The 26,243-nt window shown below is 43.8% G+C and overlaps 1 protein-coding gene across 2 annotated transcripts in view; it reads right to left on the reverse strand.

Moving 5' to 3' along the window:
- Positions 1–265: 265 nt before the first annotated feature.
- The window catches only part of LOC309568080 (CMP-N-acetylneuraminate-beta-galactosamide-alpha-2,3-sialyltransferase 4-like), a 202,375-nt gene continuing 176,397 nt past the window's right edge, over positions 266–26,243 (reverse strand). For both annotated transcript variants that reach the window (XM_082273652.1, XM_082273651.1), the window contains 4 exons: positions 19,498–19,687; positions 8,094–8,240; positions 4,284–4,424; positions 266–807 (listed from right to left, as the gene is read on the reverse strand). In XM_082273652.1, the coding sequence (XP_082129778.1) occupies positions 721–807; positions 4,284–4,424; positions 8,094–8,240; positions 19,498–19,687 (565 nt within the window). In that variant the 3' untranslated portion in view covers positions 266–720. The remainder of the gene's footprint in view (positions 808–4,283; positions 4,425–8,093; positions 8,241–19,497; positions 19,688–26,243) is intronic.

Below are 26,243 nucleotides of genomic sequence, written 5' to 3' on the forward strand. Positions count from 1 at the left end.
AAGGTCCGCTTATTCAAGGTGCCCCTCTCCTCCCTAAAACACTGCATAAAAGGGTCTATAAATAATTAGAAAATTTACTCCCCTTTCCTTAACTTCCTCCTTCAGTGCCTAGGTGAGGATGGCTTTATTCTCCTTTTGGCCATATCCTGAAGGGTTCTTACAGAATTCAGGGACAGGAGAGGATATGATCTATTTTTCTCTCTACAGGTTCTTTTATTGTAGCTTTTTAGGGATCGAAGGGGCATCTAGAATATGCAGACTGACACTGAGGTGGAAGGTCCAGTTTAAATCTTAAAGACATTAAATAGGAAAAGTTCAGCAACCAAACCTTAGAGTCATGCGTGGACTATTACACCCCTCGTATGGAAGAGCTTTTCTGCTTCTTTCCACAGTCCATTATCAGCAATAGGAGAGGTGTGCAACTTTTTAAAATAAATTAGTAAAAGTTTTTTCTTTTCTTGGAAAAAAACTATAAAACATATTTACAAAGCTTACAGTCATACAATGGCATTGCAGAGCATGTGGGATGCAGTTTGTAGTTCAGAGTCTGTGAGCTCCATATTTCAGACATCTGTGAGCCCCATCCTGTGATCAGAGTTCAGGTAGTTATCGGTTTTTAACAGAAGTTTTCATCATCATACTTAAAAGGTTTGTCAAGAACAGCTTGTCCAGCAGACTATCCTCTTCAATGCAGCACAGGACAGGAGAACCAAGCAATCCTCAGAAATATGTCAGGTTGTGAATGAGTCTGTTTTGAAGTAGATTTCGTATTGCGACTGCTTCAATTGTGATGTTGTGTCCTGACTCCTGACAGAAAGAAAGTACAGGTCAGTGGTTGGAATGTCTGCTCAATACAAAAAAACACACTGGACCACAAGTGTTTAGTTTATGTATGATCTTTTAGTGTTAGGATCATCTTAATTGTGGTATCATGCCTAATGATTTACTCAAAACAATTATGACCATCAACCATCCGGGTTCAATTTGGCACAATCGTAGCAGAAACTCTTTTTTTTTTTTTTTGACACACTTGCCAGATTGTGTGGGGGGATAAAGCCCAGTACACACGTACCGATCGTCGGCCGAACGATCGGCCGTCTTTTGTCCAGGGCTGTCGTGTCTGTTGAAAACTGCAAAAGACTGCACACGAATTTTGTCGGCCAACAACAGCCGACTGCAGAAGTGATGTCATGTGATGGTTAACTTTCCTTGTCTTTTTTCTTTTCTGAGCATGCCCAGTCTTGCTAATCTGCTGTCTGTCGGCCGAAATCTGTACTGACTGGCGAACAATCGGCCGTTCTGGGGTTGGCCAACAAAAATTTTAATGCCTGCACGACAGATTCTGTTCGGCCGAAAATGCGCTGTTGGCTGTCGGAAGCATCATACTAACAAGCCTACAATCGGCCGATCGGTCGTCGGCCGAATATTTACGGCCGACAATCGGTACGTGTGTACGGGGCTTTACTATTATCACTCTAGCAGAAGAGCCTATGCAGGTGATGTCTAGACAGTGTAATAAACACAATTGGGGTAATTCAATTAACTACCTCCCTACCGAGCCAATTCTGGCATGCCTCTTCTACATGTAAAAATTATTTTTTTTTTGCTAGAAAATTACTCAGCATCCCCAAACATTTAAAATTTTTTAGCAGAGATCCTAGAGAATAAAATGTCAGTCGTTGCAATTTTTTATGACACCCGGTATTTGCGGAGGAATTTTTCAAATGCAGATTTTTTGGGAGAAAACCCACCTTCAAAAATTAAAAATCAAACAAAGCAAAGTTAGCCCTATTTTTTAGTAGAATGTGAAAGATGATGTTATGCCAAGTAAATAGATAACTAACATGTCACACTTTAAAATTGCGCATGCTCGTGGAATGGAGATAAAATTCGGTATTAAAAAATCTTCATAGGTGACGCTTTAAAATTTTCTTTACAGATTACCCATTTAGAGTTACAGAGGTGGTATTGTGCTAGAATTATTGCTCTCGCTCTCTAATGTTCGTGCCGATGCCACACGTGTGGTTTGAACACCATTTACATATGCAGCGTAACTTACATATGTGTTTGCTTCTGCCTGTTATTTTATTTTTGATCACTTTTGTAAACATCCCTTGTAATAGGAATGGGGCATGACAGGTCTTCTTTATAACATTTGTCATGCAGAGACAGAACACAATCATGATGATTGTCTATGACACTCTAGTGAATGACTGCAATTTTTTTCTAAGAAAATGCATAAAAACATATCAGTGTAATTTCTTCCTCCATTAATTGCTTTTATTTCAACTCTCTCACTGCTGAACCAACCTTTAAGGGCTAGTTGACACCACAAAAACATCCTCCAGATCCGTTCCGGATGCATTTCTGCATGCGCATATTTGGTGCATTCCAGTACGTTTATGCGTTCCCGGATGTGTTCCAGATGCTTTTTTTTTTTTTTTTTTGCTTTCTACTGTACTGGGGTCTGGTGTTTTTTTGAAGCATGTATGTTCATTCGTTTTATAGCATTCCAGTGCAGTTCAGTGAAGGAAAAATGCTGTAGGCTCTACTTTTTTTCCTGTAACTGAAAGCACTGGCGTGAACTATGTCATTGGATAGTGGATACCATATAAACCTTCTTTCTATGCATTTTGGATGCAGAAAAAAAAAGCACTGGAACGCATGTGGTGTCAACTGGCCTCTTACACAGTAGTTATCAGAAGTGTCTTTGGGTGTTCTTCCAGAAAAGTTGAGTCTATTGGACAGAAATAGGACCTATAAAAGATTTCTATAATAGATGTGAACACTAGCTGAACGAGATGTTTCCTAAAGCACTGTGCATCACAAAAATTGCCTTTACTTTAATGAAATACTTCATTAGTCAGTCATCAGGCGTATACTCACACAGTGTACCCAGCGACGGGAGATGATGCATTTTTTTTCTGCAACTTTCTGTGTTTTTAATATGTAAGTATCAGAATCTCAGATTTTTGAAAACTTTTGAGGGACTTTATTGGTGTGTTTCCTTATCCTTATGTGATTTGTTGAATTCAAACTAGTCCTTATTTACAGAAAATGTACACCAAGCTCCTGAAGAGTGGATGATAATCCCACGAAACGCGTAGAGCCATTAAATATGAAATATGAAGATTTATCAGGATATGGATTATGTATTACCTATGAAAGAGCCCTTGAGCCACTGGATGTATCCCTGCTATGTATTTGATGATATATATATATATAAGCCGTTGTATGATATTTTTATCTGCTACTATATATTTATTTATTATGGTTATATGCCTAGCAAAATAATTTCTTAGCTTTTATATGTCCATACCTGGATTGTCTGTATTTGTACTATGAATATGTAGATTTTATTTATTTTATTTACGGACTATTGCTGCAGGATTTATTTTTATCGTGCAGCAAAAAATAAATGAATATATTGAAACTACTTTATTTCCATTTGGAGATTTGTAACAGCAACCTACCTCATTTAAAGTCCCGTTATCCCCATGCCCCCTTTTTGTATTTAATGAAATACTTGTCAGATTTTTTTTCATCCTTTGTAATCATTTCAACACTGCTGATCTCCCGCGGTCTCTGGAGCAACTTCATGTCTAAATGCTTTTTAGCAAAAGCTGTGTGGCATTTCTCAGGGTAGGTTTCCAGATGGTGACAACAGTGTATCATGCCTGTGTATGGTGTACTAAAACAGTCTCCGTTGAAATTCCATGTGATAATGTATAAGAACTATTAGGAGAAAGGAACAGTGTTTTAACACCATAACCAGAAAGTGTCTGAACGAGGATCTTCATGACTGAATCACCAGGTATTATTTAAATATTTTTTATTAAACCTTTTGAAAATTATTTTTGAAATTACATTAGTATATTAGTACATGAGATTTTATTGATTGCGTTTGCATCTACAGTACTTTAGGGACACACACTGAATGTTTTGCCCTCCTGGCAGTGGTGTTTTGGCAGAAAAAAATGCTTGACGCCGGTAAATGTGTGTAATGTGTTTAGGCACATCAATTGCTTGGGCTTTAATTTCATTGGCCAAAATAATAATTCATTCTGACCACTGAAATTATTTAACACTACAGTGCTAAATGCGATTACACGCATCAAGAAATTTTTTCTGCCAAAATGCTGCTGCTCCTGGACAGGCTGACTAAAAATGCCTATGTGTGCATGGTCAGAGAGGCTAACATGCATATTTAGAGGCAGGGAGAATAAAAATGCCAGATCCAATGTGCATGAAGCCTAATAGATGTTGGTGTGCCTGGCACTTACCGCCATAGACTTCAGGGTCACTTTTTCATAGTAGTGGATGGGTTGCTTCTTATTGCTTGGTGATGGGTACCCAAAACCTGCAATGTCAACCATATCACAGAAATGGAGAGCAAAGGTGATGGCCAACATTCCTGTAGTGGGCTTCTGAAAAACAAGGTATGGAAAACAATTGAAGTAGTATCAAAGGCAAAAAAATGTTTTTCTTTAACTTCAATTTTATTGAAAAAAGGATCTCTCATTAACAGATTTGACCTCACAGTCACTTAACCTCCCTGTCGGTATGATTCTTTCGGATTTTAGGTGCTGAAAGCGGTACCATTATTTTCCATGTAATTCTTAAGAATGAGCAGCCCAAACCAACTATTTACATATGATTTTTTTTTTACTGTGCGTTCTTCTTTATAACATCTCGGGTATGATAAAGTTTGAAACACAAAATCATAAATTATAATATAATAAAAAACTATAAATAAGTATTTATGTATGTATACATATATTATATATATACTGTGTGTATATATATATATATATATATATATATATATATATATATGTATGTATATACATAAAAAGTACAGTAAAACTGCAGGAAAGGGCACTGGGGGGCAAACTAATGTGATTTTCTTTTATTTTGCATTGTATCAGTGTGTTTGGTGTGTTTTACATTTGAATTTGCCGCCGGTTCCACCCCCCTGCGAACGTCACGTCGCAGGAGACAGAAGCCGGGGCACGGAGAGGATCGGGAGGAACATCCGCCGCTAGACACCGCCGGGATACATCGCTGGATCCCGGTGACAAGGTAAGTAACTCCGCTTTCAGGATCCAGCGATGCTTCTGGCAGTACCCCGAGTGTGGCTCGGGGTTACCGCTTTTGGCTCTGAAATTTAACCCCGAGCCACGCTCGGGAATACCGCTAAGAAGGTTAAAGATAACACATATTAAAGGGATTCATGTGAAAAAAACACAATATACAAATGAGATCTCAATAAATAGTGAGACATGGACATTACAATTGCATGCTATACCACATACAGAGTTATTGGGCAAGGCCATCTTTTTTTAAAAGGTATTTATTTAAATTTTTCCAAACAACAGAAAATACAAGGACAGACAATGTCAATAAAACACGTATGGAACAAGCATATAAAATATACCAGGGTACCGGAAGACATTGCAGTGCAAATACAGCGCAAAGATAAGTGAAAAAGCTATTTGTCAATATTAAAATTATTAAAAATTTTCTAGAATGCAGCTGTTCATAAATTGTGGTAACCCAAAATTCACAAATGCAAGAAAAATATATCACAGCGCAAACAATAGTGAATCATATAAAGAATAATTAAGTAATTAGATTCTACTCAAAAACTCATAAAGTGCACCGTACAAATATGTGCAAAAAGGGGCTGGAGTGTAGAAACCATGTAAACATATACTAAGTAAATAAAGTGCCAGTCCAGATAAAATAGTTCTTTAAGATCTCAGTAGATGATAAGATATAAACAGTCTCAAAAATATGTCCCACGAAAGTGCTGGAGTGCCAGGAAGAAAGTGCACAAACATGCAATCTTTTGCGGTGCAGTGAGTAAGTGTCGGTCCTCCCCCTTTGGGTGTTCACTTACCGGACAATGGTGACCCCTATGCTGTATAGCTATAGAGATCGACAGGGCTTATGTCCTAGTAAGGAACCGGCTATCACAACTCCTCCAAGGCGGATGTATCTCCACAGATGTAAATACCCCGATACATGTATTGGAGAAAAGGATGCTCACATAGTGTAAATCCGATATAAGGTTTTTATTTGTGCAAATAGTAAAAACAAACTCACATTTCGTTGCTGTATTAAAGGCGTATGTGGTAAAAAATCTCGTCCTTCCTAGTAGCTGGTGCCGCTAGAACGCCCCGTGGTTTCGGCGTGCGTTCCACCGCACCGGAAGTGACGTATCGCTAAGACGTACACCGGAAGTGCGTCGACGCGTTACGCCCTCCTCTTCCGGGCGTTTTCACAGACGTATTTTGAAAATCCGTCTGTGAAAACGCCCGGAAGAGGAGGGTGAAACGCATTGACGCACTTCCGGTCTACGTCTTAGCGATACGTCACTTCCGGTGCGGTGGAACGCACGCCGAAACCACGGGGCGTTCTAGCGGCACCAGCTACTAGGAAGGACGAGATTTTTTACCACATACGCCTTTAATACAGCAACGAAATGTGAGTTTGTTTTTACTATTTGCACAAATAAAAACCTTATATCGGATTTACACTATGTGAGCATCCTTTTCTCCAATACATGTATCGGGGTATTTACATCTGTGGAGATACATCCGCCTTGGAGGAGTTGTGATAGCCGGTTCCTTACTAGGACATAAGCCCTGTCGATCTCTATAGCTATACAGCATAGGGGTCACCATTGTCCGGTAAGTGAACACCCAAAGGGGGAGGACCGACACTTGCTCACTGCACCGCAAAAGATTGCATGTTTGTGCACTTTCTTCCTGGCACTCCAGCACTTTCGTGGGACATATTTTTGAGACTGTTTATATCTCATCATCTACTGAGATCTTAAAGAACTATTTTATCTGGACTGGCACTTTATTTACTTAGTATATGTTTACATGGTTTCTACACTCCAGCCCCTTTTTGCACATATTTGTACGGTGCACTTTATGAGTTTTTGAGTAGAATCTAATTACTTAATTATTCTTTATATGATTCACTATTGTTTGCGCTGTGATATATTTTTCTTGCATTTGTGAATTTTGGGTTACCACAATTTATGAACAGCTGCATTCTAGAAAATTTTTAATAATTTTAATATTGACAAATAGCTTTTTCACTTATCTTTGCGCTGTATTTGCACTGCACTTTAATATATTTGGTCACTACCATTTTGAACAGCTGCATTTAAGTTCACCAATATTTCAGTTAACATATATATATAATTTTTCCTGAGCGCGGTACACACCTACCTATACCGGAAGACATTGTAGCATAGACAGTTCAGGGGGGGGGGGGGGGCGGGCTAACAGGGCCCAAGGAAAAAAGGGGGGGGAGAAGGGGATGCATACCAAAAAGTCAAGGAGAGCCAAGCAGCGGTAGGGCTGCACACCTAACAGGTCACCATAAGTGAAACCCCCTCTAGGATGAACATGGGGGGGGGGGGGGGACCAAAAACACCTTGACAAGACGAACAGCACAACCAAGAAAACACAATCTCACAAAAAACCCACCATGCACACCAACACAACCACACACACACACCTTTCCCTACCCCCAAGTACCCACCCCCGAAGGTCATCTTTACAAGGTGATGTCATTGGGCCCTGCTGTGGAAAAATGTTTCAGTATGGGAGGGTTATAATCCCTGTAAGGTTTTTTGCCATCTGTGTCCCATTGGAAGGGAGTAAAGAGTTTTCCCTTTACTTCCTGTCTGACTGCCAAAATAGGAAGCGAGGGGAAAATCAGAACTAGTGTCCACATTCCCCTATATTACTGTTCTGGGAACAACTCAACATGTAGGATTTTCTTTTACTTTTTGATGATAATAGTAAACATGCAAATAGAGAGGGTGAGTCTCCCTAACGGGGTCACAGACAGCAAGTAGAATATCACAGGTGTCCTACCTAATCCTTCTCCACTCTGTCCAAAACAAAAAAATTAAATAAAAAACTGAATTAAGTATGCTTTTAGCATGGAGCAGACGGTAACATTCAGATTTCAACATGAGATTTGCAAGCAGACTTTACAATGTGTTGCATAAACATATACAATTGGATCTGTCCCACCCTCATTGGCTCCCTGAAATCACTTCTTACCGCTTTCATCTTCTTAGACGACAGATCAGACACGTTACTTAGAATTTTTGTTGCAGTCACTTCCATGTAGTAGGGGTTGAGGATGCGGGTGTTCTGAGGTGCCACTTCCCAAATCAAAGGGGGCATCTTCCAAAACCCTTTCCGAACCTGAAACATATATAGTAAGAGAGTAGAAAGAGAAGAATCACAAGTCTACCTGTACATGAAATAATGCTGAGAAGCATGGCATTCCCGGGGAGCATTGTATATACAGTATCTGATCACAGTTCCATAGACAGTTTATACATGAAGTCATATCTTGGGCTCTCCTGTACTACTAAAGAATACATTATATTGGGATGTACTGTATGGATGTATGGTTGGTGTATTGTGGGTAAAACTGAGCCACTGCAGGATAGTTATTGCACAACAGTTCAATGCACATTAACAACGACACAATTCTCACCAAAAACTCGGTGGGGAAGACTTACAAAGTGTCACATTGTATGTCCTTGTAAAATGCACACACTTTGCAAATGCATAAACTTAAAGTGGTGCTAAAGCCTGGACATTTAGGTAAAAATACATTCCCAGCATTAAGACATTAAAAATGTCTCAGTGTTTGTATCGCCGGCTCATCTCCCTTATACTTACCAGAGTCCTATTTCGATCAAGTGCTGTCCCCATCTGTAGCGGCTCTCTTGTTTGCTCACAGAAGAAGCAACGGGAGCCACTGGTAGTCAAAGCAAAGAGTGGGAGGTGGGGTTGAGCTGCGCTGTGTGCATCAATAAGACTCTTGTCTTATGTGAAAGCTAGAGCATTGACAAACTATGCTATACTGTATATCTTAAGAAAATGGAAATGGTCTTTACTGGTACAAAGGAGGACAAAATACATGAATAGTATAAAAAATACAAAAAAGTTTCTCTTTCGTTCATTGACGGACACAGCTTCATATCTTCATTGACCGTTGGGTTATGCTACTCTTCCTAGGAGTAAGACACTAGGCGGAAAAGGGTTAACAAAACTTAACAAGACTTTGACCAAGGGGGTATACTCCCACTTCCTGCTCTAGGACATCAGTTTTTTTCTGCCTAGTAGGAGTAAGGACCTAGCTTCCTGCTGGGATCTCTGGTCCTGGCATTTTCCTTTTTGATTTTTTTTCCATCTACAATTAAGCTGTTCCTGTGAGAACTGCAATCAACTGCTTGGACTGGGTGATGCACGGGATATTCTAGATCCTTACAGTCCCCCCAGTCTGGCCATCGAGCGCATGCAGACTGTAGCTCCGCGCTCAGTCGGCCGTGACTTAGCCCCACTGGACAGCGACTGGAACACCTCGCAAGGACTCACACGACCAGGTTGCGGCCTGAGTCGCAGTGTACCCCTGGCCTGCAGCTCCCCCCATACCAAGATGGGGAGGTGTTCTGCCTGGAGTGGTGCCCGCACGGTCTCCAAAGGTGTGGTTACTTGTTCCCCCTTTTTTCTCCTCTGGGAAACTTTGGTGGAAGCAGGCCCATTCTGAGGTAGTCGGTCCCTCTTGTGACCTTCCGACCCTGCTGGTATACCATTTAAAAAAGAGCCTCCTTGCTTCCCCCTCTCGTTCCCAACCGGAGGCAGTGCTGGTGGTGAGGAAGGTGTAGCTGTGACTGGTAGGGGCTGGGAGCGCAGTGTGGCGGTTCCCATAACATATAGCATGCTTTTTTGTCTGGGTGGCCGGTCCCTGGTAAGCACCCCCTTGCTGACTAACATGTTTTTAATAGGCCCTGGGGTCTAGTGTGCCACGCTCCCGCCTCCATTTTATTGTAGCCACATTCTATTGCATTTGGCGGCCATGTCCTGGAGACTACCATAGAAGTCAAGGAGTGGCCTTTTTTCCCTGTAGTCAAATGGAGCAATGTGCGGCAGGGGCCTCTAGTGGTGACATGGCCTTTCTAATTCCTCTCAGAACAGCATGGAGCAGGCTGGCTGACGCTGCTGGCTTTCACTCTGTGCAGTGTGGTGAGTCTCTGGGGGGTGTATGCGACCCCTCCTTCCTGCAGCGTTACCTGGGACCTGTGAGCCATATTTAAAGTGGTGGTGGGACACGGTTTTCTGCAAAATTTTTTTTTTTCTCAATTCCAGGCTGTTGAATGGAACCCTCAGAGCATGTGTCACCACCAGACCCACTCTCAGAGGCTGCGGGACCCTCCAAATCTATGTCCGCCCTGGCGACCATGACGGCGGTCCTGCAGTCGCTGGTAGCAAAAGTGGATTTAGCCTTGCCCAAAAGACATGGAAAGAAGCGCTCCCCGCTCTCACCTGCCCCCTCAGATTCTGAGGATGAAGTGGCCGCCGCGGACGCCAGCAACCCCACGGGGTCTGCTTCCATGCAATTGGAGGGCTCTGATAGTGAGGATGAGCCCTCTTCCTCGTCCTCTGCGCAAGAAAAGGTGCATGTGGAGGCACTGATAGTATCAGTGCAGGAAACTCTAAAGATGGAAGACACTGCTCGTACTGCATCGGTACAGTTTGGTATCCGCAAACCGTCAAAGACGCTTAAGGCGTTTCCCTTTCCCACCTATTTTGATGAGATTGTCACCAGTCAGTGGAGTTCCCCGAAATGCATTGTTACGATACATAAGCGTTTTGCTCAGAGTTACCCCTTTGAGGAGTCCCTCAATAAGAAACTGACAGTTCCACCAGTGGTAGATTCGCAAGTTTCCAGGCTGAATAAGGCAACCTTGCTAGCGGTAGAGGACGCTCCGTCCTTTAACCACTTGCCGACTGCCGCACGACTATATACGGCGGCGGTCAGCCCCTCCTGGGCAAAGTGACGTAGGGGTACGTCACTCGCCCACGAGCCTCTTGGGGGTGAGCGTGCGCCACCGGAGGCGCACTCCCGCCCCCGCTCGTTCCCTGACATCCCCGCACGTGTGACTGGCGGCTCCAATGTCCGCCGGCCACTCGCGATCTCCCGCAGGAGAGGGAGAAAGGCAGACGGCTGATGTAAACACAGCCCTCTGTCATTCTCCCTTAGATCATGACAGAGGCTATGCAATCCTGCTATGTAGGATCGTATGTCTCTGTTATGATCTAACAAGCCACGCCCCTTGATAGTTAGAATCACGCCCCTAGGGACACACTTAACCCCTTGATCACTAATAAAGTTAACCCCTTCCCCGCCAGTGTCATTTTTACAGTACCAGTGCATATTGATAGCACTGATTACTGTAGTAATGTCACTGGTACCCCAAAAAGTGTCAAAAATGTCAGTCAAGGGTCCGATCTGTCCGCCGCAATGTTGCAGTCCCGCAAAAAAAAAAAAATCTCAGATCCCTGCCATTACTAGTTAAAAAAAAACAATAAAAATTACATAAATCTTTCACGTAGTTAGTAAACGCAATTACTTTTGCACAAACCAATCAAAATACGCTTATTGAGATTTTTATTACCAAAAATATGTAGCAGAAAACAAATTTGGTCTAAAATGTTAAAAAATTTAGATTTTTACTTTTTTTTTTTTGAGAATTTCATATAAAAAAAATATTGTTATTTTTTCAAAATTGTTTCTCTTTTTTTGTTTATAGCGCAAAAAGTAAAAATTGCACAGGTGATCAAATACCACCATAAGAAAGCTCTCTTTGTGGGAAAAAAGGACATGAATTTCATTTGGGTAAAGCGTTGCACGACCGTGCAATTGTCTGTTAAATCCACGCAGCGCCGAATCGCAAAATAGGGCCTGGTCTTTGAGCAGCCAAATCCTCGGGGGGCTTAAGTGGTTAAAGACCCTGTGGACAGGAAGGCTGAGGCTCTGGCTTCCCATCTTTTCACTGTGACAGGTTCCATTTTGAGGCCTGTGTTCGCCATTACCTTGGTCTCTCAGACCCTAACGGAATGGGCTAGAATCATGCGCCAGGATTTGGAAGGGGGTCAACACCCTCCTGAGTTGGTGGAATTGACGGACCAGTTCATACAGGGGTTGCAGTATATCTGTGATGCCTCCCTGGATGCGGCCCTGTTGGCCTGAAGGGCGTCTGTGACTGCAGTGACCCTCCGTCGCCTGCTTTGGCTAAAATGTTTGTCTGCGGACCAAGCTTCCAAGAAGGTACTGACTGATCTCCCGTTTGTGGGGGATCATCTGTTTGGAGCTTCAATGGAAGAGATCATTAAAGGTCTCACTAGTGGTAAGAGCACACTGCTTCTGCAGAGCACAAAGGGCAGAGAGCCTTGGCACAAACGTGGTCTGGTGTTCCCAGCCCACAAGCGGCCCCTTCGTCCCACCTAGGACAAGGGTTCAAAATCCTCCCGAGCATTCTCGGGGGATTCTAAGGGAACCTGGGTTGGTAAGTCAAAAGCGGGTCTCTCTGGCTCTGCAGACAAGTCCTCTTCGGCCTGAAGGGACGCCCTCACCCAGTCAAGGGGTGGGGGGACGTCTTTGCTTCTTTCCGGGACCTTGGACCTCCCTCATTCAAGACAAATGGGTTCACTAATTGATCTGATCTGGTTACAAGATTGAATTTCGGTTCTTCCCTTCCAACCTACACCCGTCACCAGATCGGTTGTAGAGCCTCATAGGGGCGGTGCAAAATCTGCTCTTGCATCGTGCCAGTTCCAGAAATGGAACACGTTCAGGGGTTTTGTTCAAACCTTTTCACTGTCCCCATAAAAGAGGGCAAGGTTCATCCTATTTTGGACCTCAAGGCTTTGAATCGCTTTGTGAAGGTCCAAAAGTTTAAGATGGAGTCCATTTGCACAGTAGTGGTTTCCCTTCAGCAGGGGGATTTTTTGGCCTTTATCAACATCAAGGATGCCTATCTCCATATTCCAATATATGGCGGACATCAAAGCTTCCTTCACTTTGCGGTGGGAGAAGAGCATTATCAATTTGTGGCGTTACCCTTTGGTCTCGCATCAGCTCCTCGGATATTCACGAAGGTGTTGGCTCCGGTACTCGCCTTACTCAGACAGAGAGGAATTGCGGTACTGGAGCGTGATCGCATTCAGTCTTAAAGAACGATCTGGACATCACTGTGCAAACTTTACAAGAGTTCGGCTGGACGCTGAAATTTCAGAAATCAGCTCTGACTCCGTCCAACAGGTTGGATTATCTGGGGCCGACTCTGGATTCAGTCTCGGCTCGAGTGTTTCTCCCGGAGGAGAAACTGCAAAAGCTGCAGCATGTGATTCAGCTTCTGTTGTTCAACCAATGGTCATCTCTCAGGACTTGCATGTAGGTGCTGAGGTTGATGGTTTCCACTTTTGTGGCGGTTCTGTTTTCTCAGTTTCACACAAGACCTCTGCAGAGGGAGATCCTGGCAAAATGAGGCAGGAATCCTGGATCCCTGGACAATCTGATCAGGTTGACCCAGGACAGGAGGGGCACCTTGCTGTGGTGGCTCCTCTCTCCAGCGCTTCGTCAGGGAAAATCCTTCCTTCCCTTATACTGGACGGTGATCTCCACAGATGCCAGTTTGACCGGGTGGGGAGGTACCCTGGGCAGACATTCGGCTCAGGGGGTTTGGACTCGCGAGGAGTCCGCTCTGCCGATCAACTTCCTGGAAATCCTGGCAATCCGACTTTGTCTGTCCCAGTGGATGGATCGTCTGCAAGGGTTCGGGTAAGGATTCAATCAGACAACGCCACGGCCATGGCATATGTCAATCATCAAGGGGGCACAAGGAGTGCCCTTGCGGCCAAAGAAGTGGCTGCTATTCTGAGATGGGCAGAACAACATGTTCCAGCCCTCTCTGCTGTGCTTATTCCAGGGGTGGACAATTGGCAGACGGACTACCTCAGCCAGCAGGCTCTGAGCCTGGGCAAATGGTCTCTCCATCCGGAGGTGTTTCAACAATTGTGCCTCAGGTGGGGGACTCCCGATGTGGATCTACTGGCTTCTCGTCTCAACAGGAAGGTTCAGAGGTTCGTAGCAAGATCTCGAGACCCCTTGGCAGATGCTCTGGTGGCCCCCTGAGGTCAGTATCATCTAATTTATGCCTTCCCCCCGTTACAACTTCTGTCAAGACTTCTGCACAGAATCAAGGTAGAGGGGATTCCAGTGATCCTGTTGGCTCCAGACTGGCCTCGCCAATCTTGGTACACGGGGTTGGTAAGACTGGTCGCTGATGCTCCTTGGCTCTTAGAGAAAATCTGTTGTCTCAAGGTCCAATCTTCCATCCTGCTTTAGTCGCTGGCTTTAACGGCCTGGCTATTGAAAGCCAGGTACTGAAGGATAGAGAGGAGTGTCGGATTCGGTGATTCCTACTCTGTAAGAGCAAGAAAATGTACTTTCCGCAAGATCCATCATGGGGTTTGGAAGGTGTATATTACTTGGTGTGAGGCTCGGGGTGTTTCCCCCCGTGCCTTCTCAATATCACGTCTGCTGGAATTTTTACAAGAGGGTGTAGAAAAGCGCTTAGCTAACTCTGGGCACTATTAAGGACCAGATTTCTGCATTGGCAATTTTTTTTCCAACGCCCAAATTCCTTGGTTCACACTTTTGGGCAAGGACTTCGCCATATGGCCCCTCCTGTGAGGTCTCCGGTGCCCCCGTGGGATCCTAATTTGGTGTTATCTGTTCTTCAAAAAGCTCCTTTTAAGAATATTCACGAGATTCCTCTATTGACCCTATCACAGAAGGTGGCCTTCTTGGTGGCCATTACTTCGGCATGCAGGGTTTCTGAATTGGCTGCGTTGTCCTGTTGGTCACCTTATCTGGTGGTTTACAGGGACAAGGTGGTTTTTCGTCCCTGTCAGTCAATTCATCCTAAGGTCCTCTCAGGCTTCCATTTGAATGAGAACATTGTGTTGCATTCACTGTGTCCTAAGCCAAAAGATCCAAAAGAGATTGCCTTACACTCCTTGGATGTGATTCGTGCCATCAGGATGTACCTGGCGGCGACTGAAACAATTCATAAATTGGATTCCTTATTTGTGCTTACGGATGGACCCTGTAAGGGGCAGGCTGCATTTGCTGCTATTTCCAGGTGGATCAAGCAGATGGTGGTGCAGGCCTATTCCATTAAGGGTCAGGTCCCTCCTTTCCCTGTCAACCCTCATGATGACACTGCTTTGGGACATCCCAACGGTCAATGAAGATATGAAGCTGTTTCCGTCAATGAATGTAAGAGAAAACTGGATTTTTGTCTTACCGTAAAATCCCTTTCTCTGATGTTCATTGACGGACACAGCACCCACCCCTCTGTGGAGTTGGGTTATGTATTCGTCTGACACTACTTGTTCCAAAACTGACATCCTAGAGCAGCAAGTGGGAGTATACCCCCTGGGTCTGCCCATGGGTGTGGTCAGTCTTGTTAACTTTTGTTAACCCTTTTCCGCCTAGTGTCCTACTCCTAGGATGAGCAGCATAACCCAACGGTCAATGAAGATATGAAACTGTGTCTGTCAATGAACATCAGAGAAATGGATTTTACGGTAAGGCAAAAATCCAGTTATTACAAATATAAAAAAAAACATTTAGAATGGGATTTTTGACTTACCGTAAAATCCATTTCTCTGATGTTCATTGAAAGACACAGCTCCTGATATTCTTAACCATTGGGTTATACTGCCCCCTACAGGAGTAGGACACCAGGCAGAAAAAAAGTCTGGCTACGCCTATGGGCAGTCCCAGGGGGATATACTCCCTCTCTCTGCTATAGCCATTCAGTTTTGTTACAAACAGGGTCAGGAGAATTCTAACTCCATAGAGTGGAGGGTGCTGTGTCCGTTATTGAACATCAGAGAAAATGGATTTTACGGTAAGTTGAAAATCTCATTTTCTCTTTCATTCATTGATGGACACAGCTCCTGATATTCTTAACCATTGGGACGTCCCAAATCAGTGTAAAACATGAGGGGTGGGAACAGCTAAAAATAAATACCCAAAGGCTAACTATAGCCAACCAGGTAAACAGGAGCTCAATCAAAACAATCATAAACAGGAGCTCAATCAAAACAACTCTGAAAAAAACAATACACCCTCAAAAAGGACCAGGTCCTCTAAACAGCAGCCTGCAAAACCTTGCGGCCAAAGGAAGCATCTGCAGATGCCAACACATCCACTTTATAGAACTCCGTGAAAGTGTGCACCGATGACCAGGTGGCCGCCTTGCAAACCTGCGTCACTGATGCATGATGACGGAAGGCCAGGAAGCATTGAGCGCCCGAGTAGAATGCGCTTTGACAGGGAAAGGAGGAACCTGATCCTTGATGGAATAGGCCTGAATCCCGTCTGTCTGATCAGTCTAGAAATGGTCACAGAGGAAGCGGACAACCCTTTCCGAGGCCCATCCGTGAGCAAAAATAGTGAGTCTGACTTGCTAAAAGACTCCATAGCTGCAAGGTACAACCTAATTGCCCGGGCCACATCCAAGGCATGCAAAGCAATTTCCTTCAGATGTTTTGGCCTAGGGCACAGGGAAGGCAACACAAGGTCTTCATTCAAAAGAAAAACAGACAACCTTTGGAAGGAACGACAGACATAGACAAAGAACCACCTTATCTCCGTGAACCATCAAGTAAGGGGAAAGACAGGGGAGCGTTGCCAATTACAACACCTTGCGCACAGAAGTGATAGCCACCAAGAAGGCCACCTTCTGGGACAGCGCAAGCAAGGGAATCTCCCGAAGATTCTCAAAAGGCGGCTTCTGAAGGATAGAGCAAGAAATTGAGGTCCCAAGGCGGCAACGGAGACCGCACTGGAGGGGCCAAGTGCCTAACTCCTTAAAGAAAAGTACACACCAGGGAGTTTGTGGACAAGGGTCATTGAAAAAAAAAAAAAGAGGCTGACACCTGACCCTTGATAGTACTCAAGGCAAGTTTCTGCTCAACCGCCCCCATTGAAGGAAGGTCAAGATCTGAGCCACAGAGAGAGAGCGAGAATGAACCCCAAGAGAGTCACACCACGCAATGTACGACTTCAACGTACAATGGTAGATCTTCTTCTAAGTAGATTTCCTAGCGTTGGAATCACTGACACAGACAAACCCTATAGCCTTTAGCACCTGGCATTCACAAGCCAAGCCATCAAAGCCAGCGACTGTAAAGCAGGATGGAAGATTGGCCCTTGGGGCATCAGATACTCCCTGAGAAAAAAGGAACGTTGGCGACCACCTGCACCAGATTGGCATACCAAGCCCGGCGAGGCCAGTCCAGAGCCACTAAGATGACCGGAATCCCTTCTCCCTCAATCCTGCGTAGAAGTCTTGGCAGAAGCTTGAGTGGAGGGAAGCCATAAATCAGAAGATACTGGACCCACAGGGCCACCAGCATGTCAGTGGTGTCTGCCAGAGGATCCCGTGACCGTGCCACAAACCTCTGTACTTTCCTGTTGAGCCGAGATGCCAACAGATCCACCTTGGGGATGCCCCCCCGGAGACACAACTAATGAAACACCTCTGGATGAAGGGACCACTCCCCTCTGTCCAATGCCTGCCGATTGAGGTAATCCGCCTGCCAGCTTAATAAGAATATCAGAATATCAGGAGCTGTGTCCGTCAATGAACGAAAGAGAAAATATATTCCACATTAGAATGTGAAATATTTTATTCTAAATGTGTTTTTATATTTGTAGCACACTTTTTTGTATGTTTTATACTATTCATGTGTTTGTCCTCTTTGTACCAGTAAAGTTCAATTCCATTTTGTTTAGATATGTTATAATTCAGGGATGTGGTACACCATTAACAATCTTATTTTATATGAAAAACTATGATATATATATATTTGAAGGCTATTTCTACTGTCTTGACGTTGAAATGAGAAGCCGTCAGTACATCAGGATTGATCAATTTTTAAATGACCCCTTTTTGGAAAATAGACAGTATGAGGCATGGTAAGTTCTTTTAGAAGTTTTAATTTCTTTGTCACAATTTTGTTTAAAACAAGACATTTTAGAAGATCTGCTTACATTTAATATGACTCTTACCTGCCCCTGGAGCCAGCGATGTCCTCACCCACGCTGATTCTTCAATCAGTTTCAGCTGACTGAAAGTGGGAGTGGGCACCTGTCAAAACCAGGTACCCGCTCCCTTTACTTCCCCCTCAAAAAGTGCTAAATGTGGCATTGGAGGATGCAAACAAGTGGAACATCTTCTTTCACAATCTTTTTTTTTTTTTTTCATGGGCAGATCCTTGGTGCCATGCAGAACTCCTACAGACTGTCAGTGTATCTGTCTGCTCATATGGGCAGGAAAGTACATGACAGAAAGAAACAGTTAACTACCTAGAGTGCTCAACAGCGCCCTGGTAGTTCATGGAGAATTACAAGCTGGCAGCTGAAAAAAGCTGTCAGTACTTGAAGTTCTCCCATTCACAAAACTCTGTAAAAGAATGACACAACTGTGTTTTTTTATTTTTTAAATGTGACAGCGATTTCAGGAAGATTATCCTTGGCTCACTGTCACTAGAGGCAAAGGATCGGAGAGAGGCTGCAGCAGTGGGAACATGTTACATGATCCACCCTAAAACCTTTAAAAGGGACAGCGCACCTAAATATGTTTTATATTATTATTTGCACAGTTTGTACCACAAGTGGGTACGCAGGATTCTTTTTTGATAATATAAATGAATCAGGAAAATGGTGCTGAAATCATACTGCACAGCTCTTCTGTCCATCATCTGCTGTGTACTGTAAAGCACCAACCCATGTGTTATAAGCACAAAGTAGATTTCTTCTTAGTTTGCATAATCATTAACATCTAGAAATACACTGGCTGTTTTTTGTATCTCCACATCCTGCAAACCACTTGCATGACACAACCATACCCAAGACTGCCTTTTACTGCTGCCACGGTACAGTAGACTGATGGAAAGTCACAGCAGGTTGAAATAGTACTCCCATGTTTTAAAAATAAAAATCAGACAAAACTACCTTGCTGGTTCTGTACATTAAAAAGTATGTAAACTTGACATTTCATATTCCTGATATGTGCCTGCTGTACCATGTACTTGTAAAAAAAAAAAAAAAGGACCTATTCTCTTTGTATTACTTCCTTTGCATTCCTGCTAGTCCCTCTGTTTTCCTAATAAAAACTGACCACAAGCAGAACACAGCGTGAACAGTTTTCTAGCTGTGCTGGGAACTCAACCAGCTCTCCTCCATTGATCAGACTTGTCCTGACAAGCCCCCGCCCCACCATACAGCCTTTCCCTGGGAAGCATAATGTGCTGGTTTTACTCTCCCCCCCCCCCCCCCAGCTCTTATGCAGCGGAGACAGAGGGAATGTTATCAGTTATAAAAAAGGGATAAGGTATTTCTAATTTTTTTTTTTATATCTACATACATATGTTTCGCCTTTCATTTCTATTTTAAACTGAATGTTGTTTTATAAGGTAAAAGTTTACAATCACTTTAGGTAGACTAAAACCATGTTTCAATCAGCCCTGCAGTTCTACTATATCACAACCACAGCCTCACTGTATTGTAACTGATGAAATCACACACCCGCTTTTCATTGTTCAAAATGATCTTCATCCACTGGATGTCCAGAGGCTTGAAAGGCACCAGTACTAGCAAAGTGTCTGGATTGTTGTCCAGCTGAGGGTCAAAATCTGCTGATTCTGGGTAGAAGAAGCGCAAAGTAGTCTTGCTGCCAACATCCTTCTCGTACTTATGGACCGGAGCGTTGTTCAACCTGGTGAGAATACACACTTTAGAACATTCTTATACATACTACAAACAAAGTTCCAGGATACCTCCAGCAATTTAAAAGGGAAGGAAGGTGATAAGAGCAACCAATCTAGGTAATTGCAATGTAAACATCATGTATCACAAACACAGTCATATATCAGCTGGATTATTTATTTGGTGACAATACATTGCCAAACTAAGGTCATTCTTGTTAGGAATATAGCAACCTCCTATTGTGATAGCGTCCAGTTAAACTTTTTAAGTGCAGTATACAGACTTCTGTGTATAGCTTTACACACAAATCGTCTATCTGCTTGATCTTTAGGAATATTTTGGTCTAACATAAGGCATGTGTGACACTAAGGCTCCGTTCACATTATAGCGTATGGATCACGGGCAGAACCGCTGCGGTTCCGCCCGCGATCGGGAGATTATTGCAAATCGCGGGACGCCTGTGCGTTGCCCGTTGATTTGCAATAGACCCCCAAACGCTGAGCGATGTTGCCACGATTTCCACCTGCCGAATCGCGGTAACATCGCGCAAAAAAAATCGCGGGACGCAATACGACCCAAAGAAGCTCTTGTAGTTTTTTGGTCGTAATGCGTCCCGCGATTTTTTTTTCCGCGATGTTACCGCGATTCGGCAGGCGGAAATCGCGGCAACATCGCTCAGCGTTTGGGGGTCTATTGCAAATCAACGGGCAACGCATAGGCGTCCCGCGATTTGCAATAATCTCCCGATCGCGGGCGGAACCGCGGCGGTTCTGCCCGTGATCCATACGCTATAATGTGAACGGAGCCTAAGGCTCGATTCACACGAATGCTTTTTTTGGGTTTCCATGGAACACGTTCACATCAATGCATTTTTGTGTCTCTGCATTTTTGAAAGGGTCGGATTTTTTTTCCTGCAAAATGCAGCATTTTGCATGTAAGGCTCGATTCACACCTATGCATGTTGCTTTTGAGCATTTCTGTAGTGCTTTTTGCTGTGCACGTTTTTTTTTTACTGCGATTTGCATTTGTTTTTTTTTTTTCGTTTTTTTTGGGAAAATTTGTTGTTGGGCAAATTTAAAAATGCAAATCGTGGCAAAATTGCGGTAAAAACGCAATACATTTTGCTTTTTGGATACAGGTCTATTGAAGTCTATTACATGCAAAGCGCTGCATTTTGCAGGAAAACAGTCCTGACCTATTCCAAAAACGCAGAGGCACAAAAATGCATTGATGTGAACGTGCTCCATAGGACCCCATGTTAAAAAATGAAATGCATTTCTGCATGAAAAAATACATTAGTGTGAATCCAGCCTAATATACTTCAATAGACCTGCATCCAAAATGCAAGTATTACGTTTTTATCGCAGTTTGCATGTTTAAATCTGCCCAACAACAAAATTTCCCCCCCAAAAAAGCATAAAAAACGCAAAATGCAAATCCTTTGACTCTATCACAGGTTATTCCCTTTACCTTCTAATGTGTTCTTTTTTACCTTTGAGGTGATTGTAGCTTTATTAGGTACTGGTTGGTTCCTAAAGAACCCTGAAGCTTGTCCTGGAAGTTTGGATGTTTGTGCAAATAAGAAAAGTATCATGGACAGTACTCTTTTCAAAATAAACATATTAACCAGTTGCCAACAACCCGTTGCAGTTTTACTGCGGCAAGGTGGCTCTGCATGCGCGAACTGACGTAACTGTACATCGGTTGTGCGCGCGGGGCTAGGGGTTCGTGATGTTCTGATCCGGTTCAGAACCAATCAGTCATCAGTTCCAGGCTAATGTTATGTGGGCATAATATAATGCCCATAATGTATTGTGGTTGCTATAGGGTTAAACATAATATAAATCATAACCGTTTATATTTTTACTTATTTAGCTTGGGTTAAGCGCAGCCGCTTAGTTAGCATGGGCAGTTTGAATCTAGGCAGGAATCCTGTCAGGCTATTGAGCGGGAGTTTAAGTTTTAGAGCGGGAAAGTCACGTGTAGTTAGGCGGGAGAAATGTGTCTAGCCTGAGGTGAGGTCACGTGCCTAGGGCTATATAAAAAGACGCGCAGCACGGAGTTCTTGAGTCAGTCCTGGATCAGCTCCGCAAGCTCAACAGCTATAATACAGAGCTTGCCAGCTGTGACAGGATGAAGACACTAGTTCGGGAGATGCTGGAGAAGGCAGTGGCAGAAGAAGGAGAAGAGTGGCTGAAGAAGTGCCTTGGGCTGGCCGAAGAAACGGAGGAACAAGTGCCGGAAGACCAGCGGGGCTCCGAAGGCCGAAGGTTGCCTGGGTCCGCAGCTGGAGGAATTGAAGAGGATGTCGGCACTCCGGCGAGGCAGGCGCCGGCGCGGAGGCCGCAGCGGAGCATCCCGGTGGAGCGGAGGAGGTCGGCGGCGGCTGAGGGAGCCCCGGTGGAGCCGAGGAGGTCGGCGGAGGCAGTGGAGAAGAGAGGCGGGCGGTCCAGGGCAGCGGCGGGTACTGGTCGGGCCGCTCAAGTAGGACAGCGCACCAGCCAAAGGAAGAGGAGGTGACCGGGTTCACCCTCGCCGCAGCGGGGTGGCGAGGAGAGGGGGCGGGTGCTCTGCCCTCCCTCCTCCGGTAGGTACACTTCTCTCCCTCTAGGGCCGGGCCCAAGGCGGGAATCGCCGGAGCAGCAGGATGCCAGGGTAGAGAGGTTCAGGCCATCCAGGCTGGACCAGGCCGCAGCCCGACAGGCAACAGGCGAGGAGGATGTGGCGCAGGAGAGCCAGGCCAGGATTAACCCTTTGGCAGCCGAGCCTAATAAGGCTGGTGAGTCTGTGGGTGCAACCAATTTAATTACCCAACTTATTTCTTCCTTAACAAGGTTTACAGAATCTTTATCTACCCAACAAGGTATGCCTGGGTCTTCCCCTGCTGATGTATGGGTTGGCCAATAGCAAAGTCATGTGGTTACAACTAATGCTACAATTACATCTAATGCTTCATTGGTGAATACTAATGAGAATTCTAGTGTGTCTAATTCTGCTATTTCTGAATCTTGCTCTAAGGAAGTACTGCCCTGTGAATTGTCACCTCTGGGTTTTCTCTTAAGGCCCGTACACACGTACCGATCATCGGCATACAAACGTCGGCGGACGAAAGATCTGCCGATTGTATGCGTGTTAGTATGGTGCCTCCGACAGATGTCTGCGCACAATCCGCGGACAAAAGTCTTTCTTGCAAACATGAAAATTTTTGTCTGCAGACACCAGAACGGACGATTGTTCTCCTGTCAGTACAGAATTCGGCCGACAGACCGCAGATTTGCAAGACTGGGCATGCTCAGAAAATAAAAAACACAGGGAAAGTTAACCATTACATGACATCACTTCTGCAGTCAGCTGAAGTCTGCAGACAAAATTCTTGTGCTGTCCTTGTGCTGTCTTTGCACTTTTCAACAGACACCGACATCCCGGGAGAAAAGACGAACATTTGTATGCCGACGATCGGTACGTGTGTACGGGGCTTTACCAGTATCCATGAAGGAGAAGATTTGGAAAGGTGAATTTGTTGACATCATGGCATTGCTTCCTCATAATAAGGATATTATTAAAATTGAAAGAAAGCCTGAAGATGCAGGCGAGGATAGGAGAAGGCCAGCAAATAGATCTTTTAACAATTGGTTGCAGGCTTTCTGCATTTTTGCTTCGGTTATGGGTGAAAAGCGTCCGCAGAAATGTAGCGGCCTTTTCCAACATCTGGAAAATATATTGGAGGCATACAGGTCTTTTGGTGGACTGGGCTGGTTTAATTACGATGAATCCTTTCGTCATAAGATTGCGGTATACCCAAATCTGAAGTGGGGTATGAAGGATGTGGGGTTATGTTTAAACCTTACAGCCCCCCCAGAGACCTGTGTTCCCCAAACAGCCAGTCTTGGCTACAGCTTCAAATATGAATCCGGTATACAGGAAAGGTGTTTGTTACGCCTACAATGATTTGTGGTGCAGGTGGTCCACGTCATGCCTATAGGCATGAGTGTGCTTTCTGCATGTGCACACATCTAATTGCGAAATGTTTCAAAAGAGCCTCATTTAATCAAAGCTCCAGTTCCAAAAGCACGCACGCCAGTGAAGTTGGAAAATATGCTCCCGTGGCTAATGCGTTACCCAGACAGGGAGATGGCTCAACTGCTCATTGACAGTTTTTCTATAGGTTTTAAGTTACCTACTTTCTCTGGACGAGGTTGCACTTCTGTAGTTAATTTGAAATCAGTTCTAATGCAACCTGATATAGTAAGGGATTAGCTGAAAAAAGAATTGGCAGCGGGTAGGATAGCAGGCCCCTTTTTATCCCCTGTTTGATGATTTCAGGTTATCTCCTTTAGGTTTAGCACCCAAAAAAGAGCCAAATTCATTCAGATTAATTCATCATCTTTCTTTCCCTGTGGGGAATTCTCTGAATGATGAGATAGATGCATCCTTATCGACAAGGAGCTTTGCTTGCAAAAGCTGATGTTCAATCGGCGTTTAGATTATTGCCAATTGCCCCAGAATCTTTTAATTAGTTAGGTTTTTGTTTTGAGGGTTTATTTTTCTTTGATATGTGCCTCCCAATGGGATGCTCCTTATCATGTCGCTATTTTGAAATTTTTGCGACTTTCATTCACTGGATTTTATGCTCAGAGTCAGGAGCTAATGGTATCATTTATTATTTGGATGATTTTTTGTTCATTGGTCCTCCTGAGTCCCCTATTCGTTTTTTATTACTTAAGTTATTCTTTCTTTTGGCTGATTATTCTGGTATACCACTAGCAAAAGATAAGACAGTTTACCCGTCCACGAATGTTGAATTTCTGGGAATTTTTATTGATACAAATTTGTGTCAGTATCAATTGCCTTTAAATAAGATCGTGAAGTTACAATCTACTATTGCGATCTTGTTGAGGAAGAAAAAAGTATTTTTTCAAAAAGGCTGCCATTAGCTATGTCAGGTTTCAAGTCCCCCTTTTCACATATAAGAGTGTCTTCAGAAATGAAGGATGACTTATTAGTTTGGTCTGTATTCCTGGAGGATTACAATGGTAGGTAATTTTTTCAGTCTGATTTTCAACCTTTTTCTGATTTTAATCTTTATACTGATGCAGCAGGTTCCAGAGGATTTGCAGCTATTTTTGGTAGTCATTGGTGCTGTGGTTCTTGGCCTGAGGCCTGGATAAGGAAGAAGGCTACCAAGAACATTGCTCTTTTGGAACTGTTCCCGGTGGTGGTAACGTTGGAAATTTGGGGGGGGGGGGGGGGACAATTTTCAAATAAGAGAATTATCATCAATTCAGATAACAAAGGGGTAATTTTTGCGGTTAATTGCCTTTCTTCAAAATCTGTTTTTGTAATTGGCTTGCTTAGGCATTTGGTCTTGTTATGTCTTAAACTCAACATTTGACTGAAAGCTAAATTTATTCCAGGGAAATTGAACGATGTAGCTGATGCACTGTCTCGCTTCCAGATGGAGCGTTTCAGGGAACTTTTGCCCGAAGTCGACCCAGTAGGCTCTTCTTGTCCTGTCCATCTTTGGAGCTTGATTTAATGCCAGCTGTTGCAGCGATTAAAAATTCTGTCGCGCCTAAAACAGGGGCTGATTACACAGTCGCTTGGCATAGGTGGCAGTCGTTTAGTCAAATGATGGAATTTTCTAGCATTGGCCCAACAGAGAATATTGTTTTAGCTTTCCTTTGTTATCTGATGAACATGCAATTTTCTTTTAATCACATCAGCAAAACGTTGGCAGATGTGTCTTTTTTTTTAAGTTAAATAATTGGCCTCCTTGTAACAGTTTCTTTTCTGTTAGGCAAGCTTTAAAAGGTATTAGGAAAAGCAACTTTAAGCCAGATATGTGTAGATTTCTTTAGACATGTTGTCTAAACTATGTTTAGCTACTAAGGTTATATGCATCTCTGAATATGAGGCGTTGCTTTTTCACGCAGCGTTTGTACTGATGTTCTTCGCCACGCTTCGTATTTCAGAGATGCTTCCTAGTAATAAGCAAGGTTTGTCAGGTTTAAGACAGGATGAGGTGGTGGTGTCAGACAAAGAAATTTTGGTTTTTATTAGTAAATCTAAGACCGACCAGCTAGGTATAGAAATGTGGCTCGGCTTGTATCCTTGTGGCGACTCCATCATTTGCCCAGTTTTGATTTTGAAACATTATGCTTCTTTCAAACCTAAGTTGGTTGGTGATTTTTTAATTCATTTGGATGGCTCCCCGGTTACAAAGTTAAAATTTTCTGCTGTTTTTAAGAAATGCTTATCGCACATTGGGATGGTCAGTTTTAAATTCTCCCCTCACTCCTTCCGAATTGGAGCCGCCACAGAGGCTGCGAAGCTTGGTTTAGATGAGGGTGTTATAAGAAGGTTGGGACAGGTGCTTTTATATCTGTGAGTAACACTAGGTACCTATAAAGGTACTGGCCAAAATGTACAAACAGAGGTATACTAGTGAAGAGGCCTACACAATGCTGAGCATGACAGATGAGAGCGATGGGGAAGCCTCACTGTCAGATTAAGGCTCAGTATTCAAACCTGTAGAGAGCAGCGGCACCCTGACAGATAGCTCTGAC

The sequence above is a fragment of the Pelophylax lessonae genome (genome assembly GCF_965119305.1).
Source record: "Pelophylax lessonae genome assembly, chromosome: 12".
Lineage (NCBI taxonomy): Eukaryota > Metazoa > Chordata > Amphibia > Anura > Ranidae > Pelophylax > Pelophylax lessonae.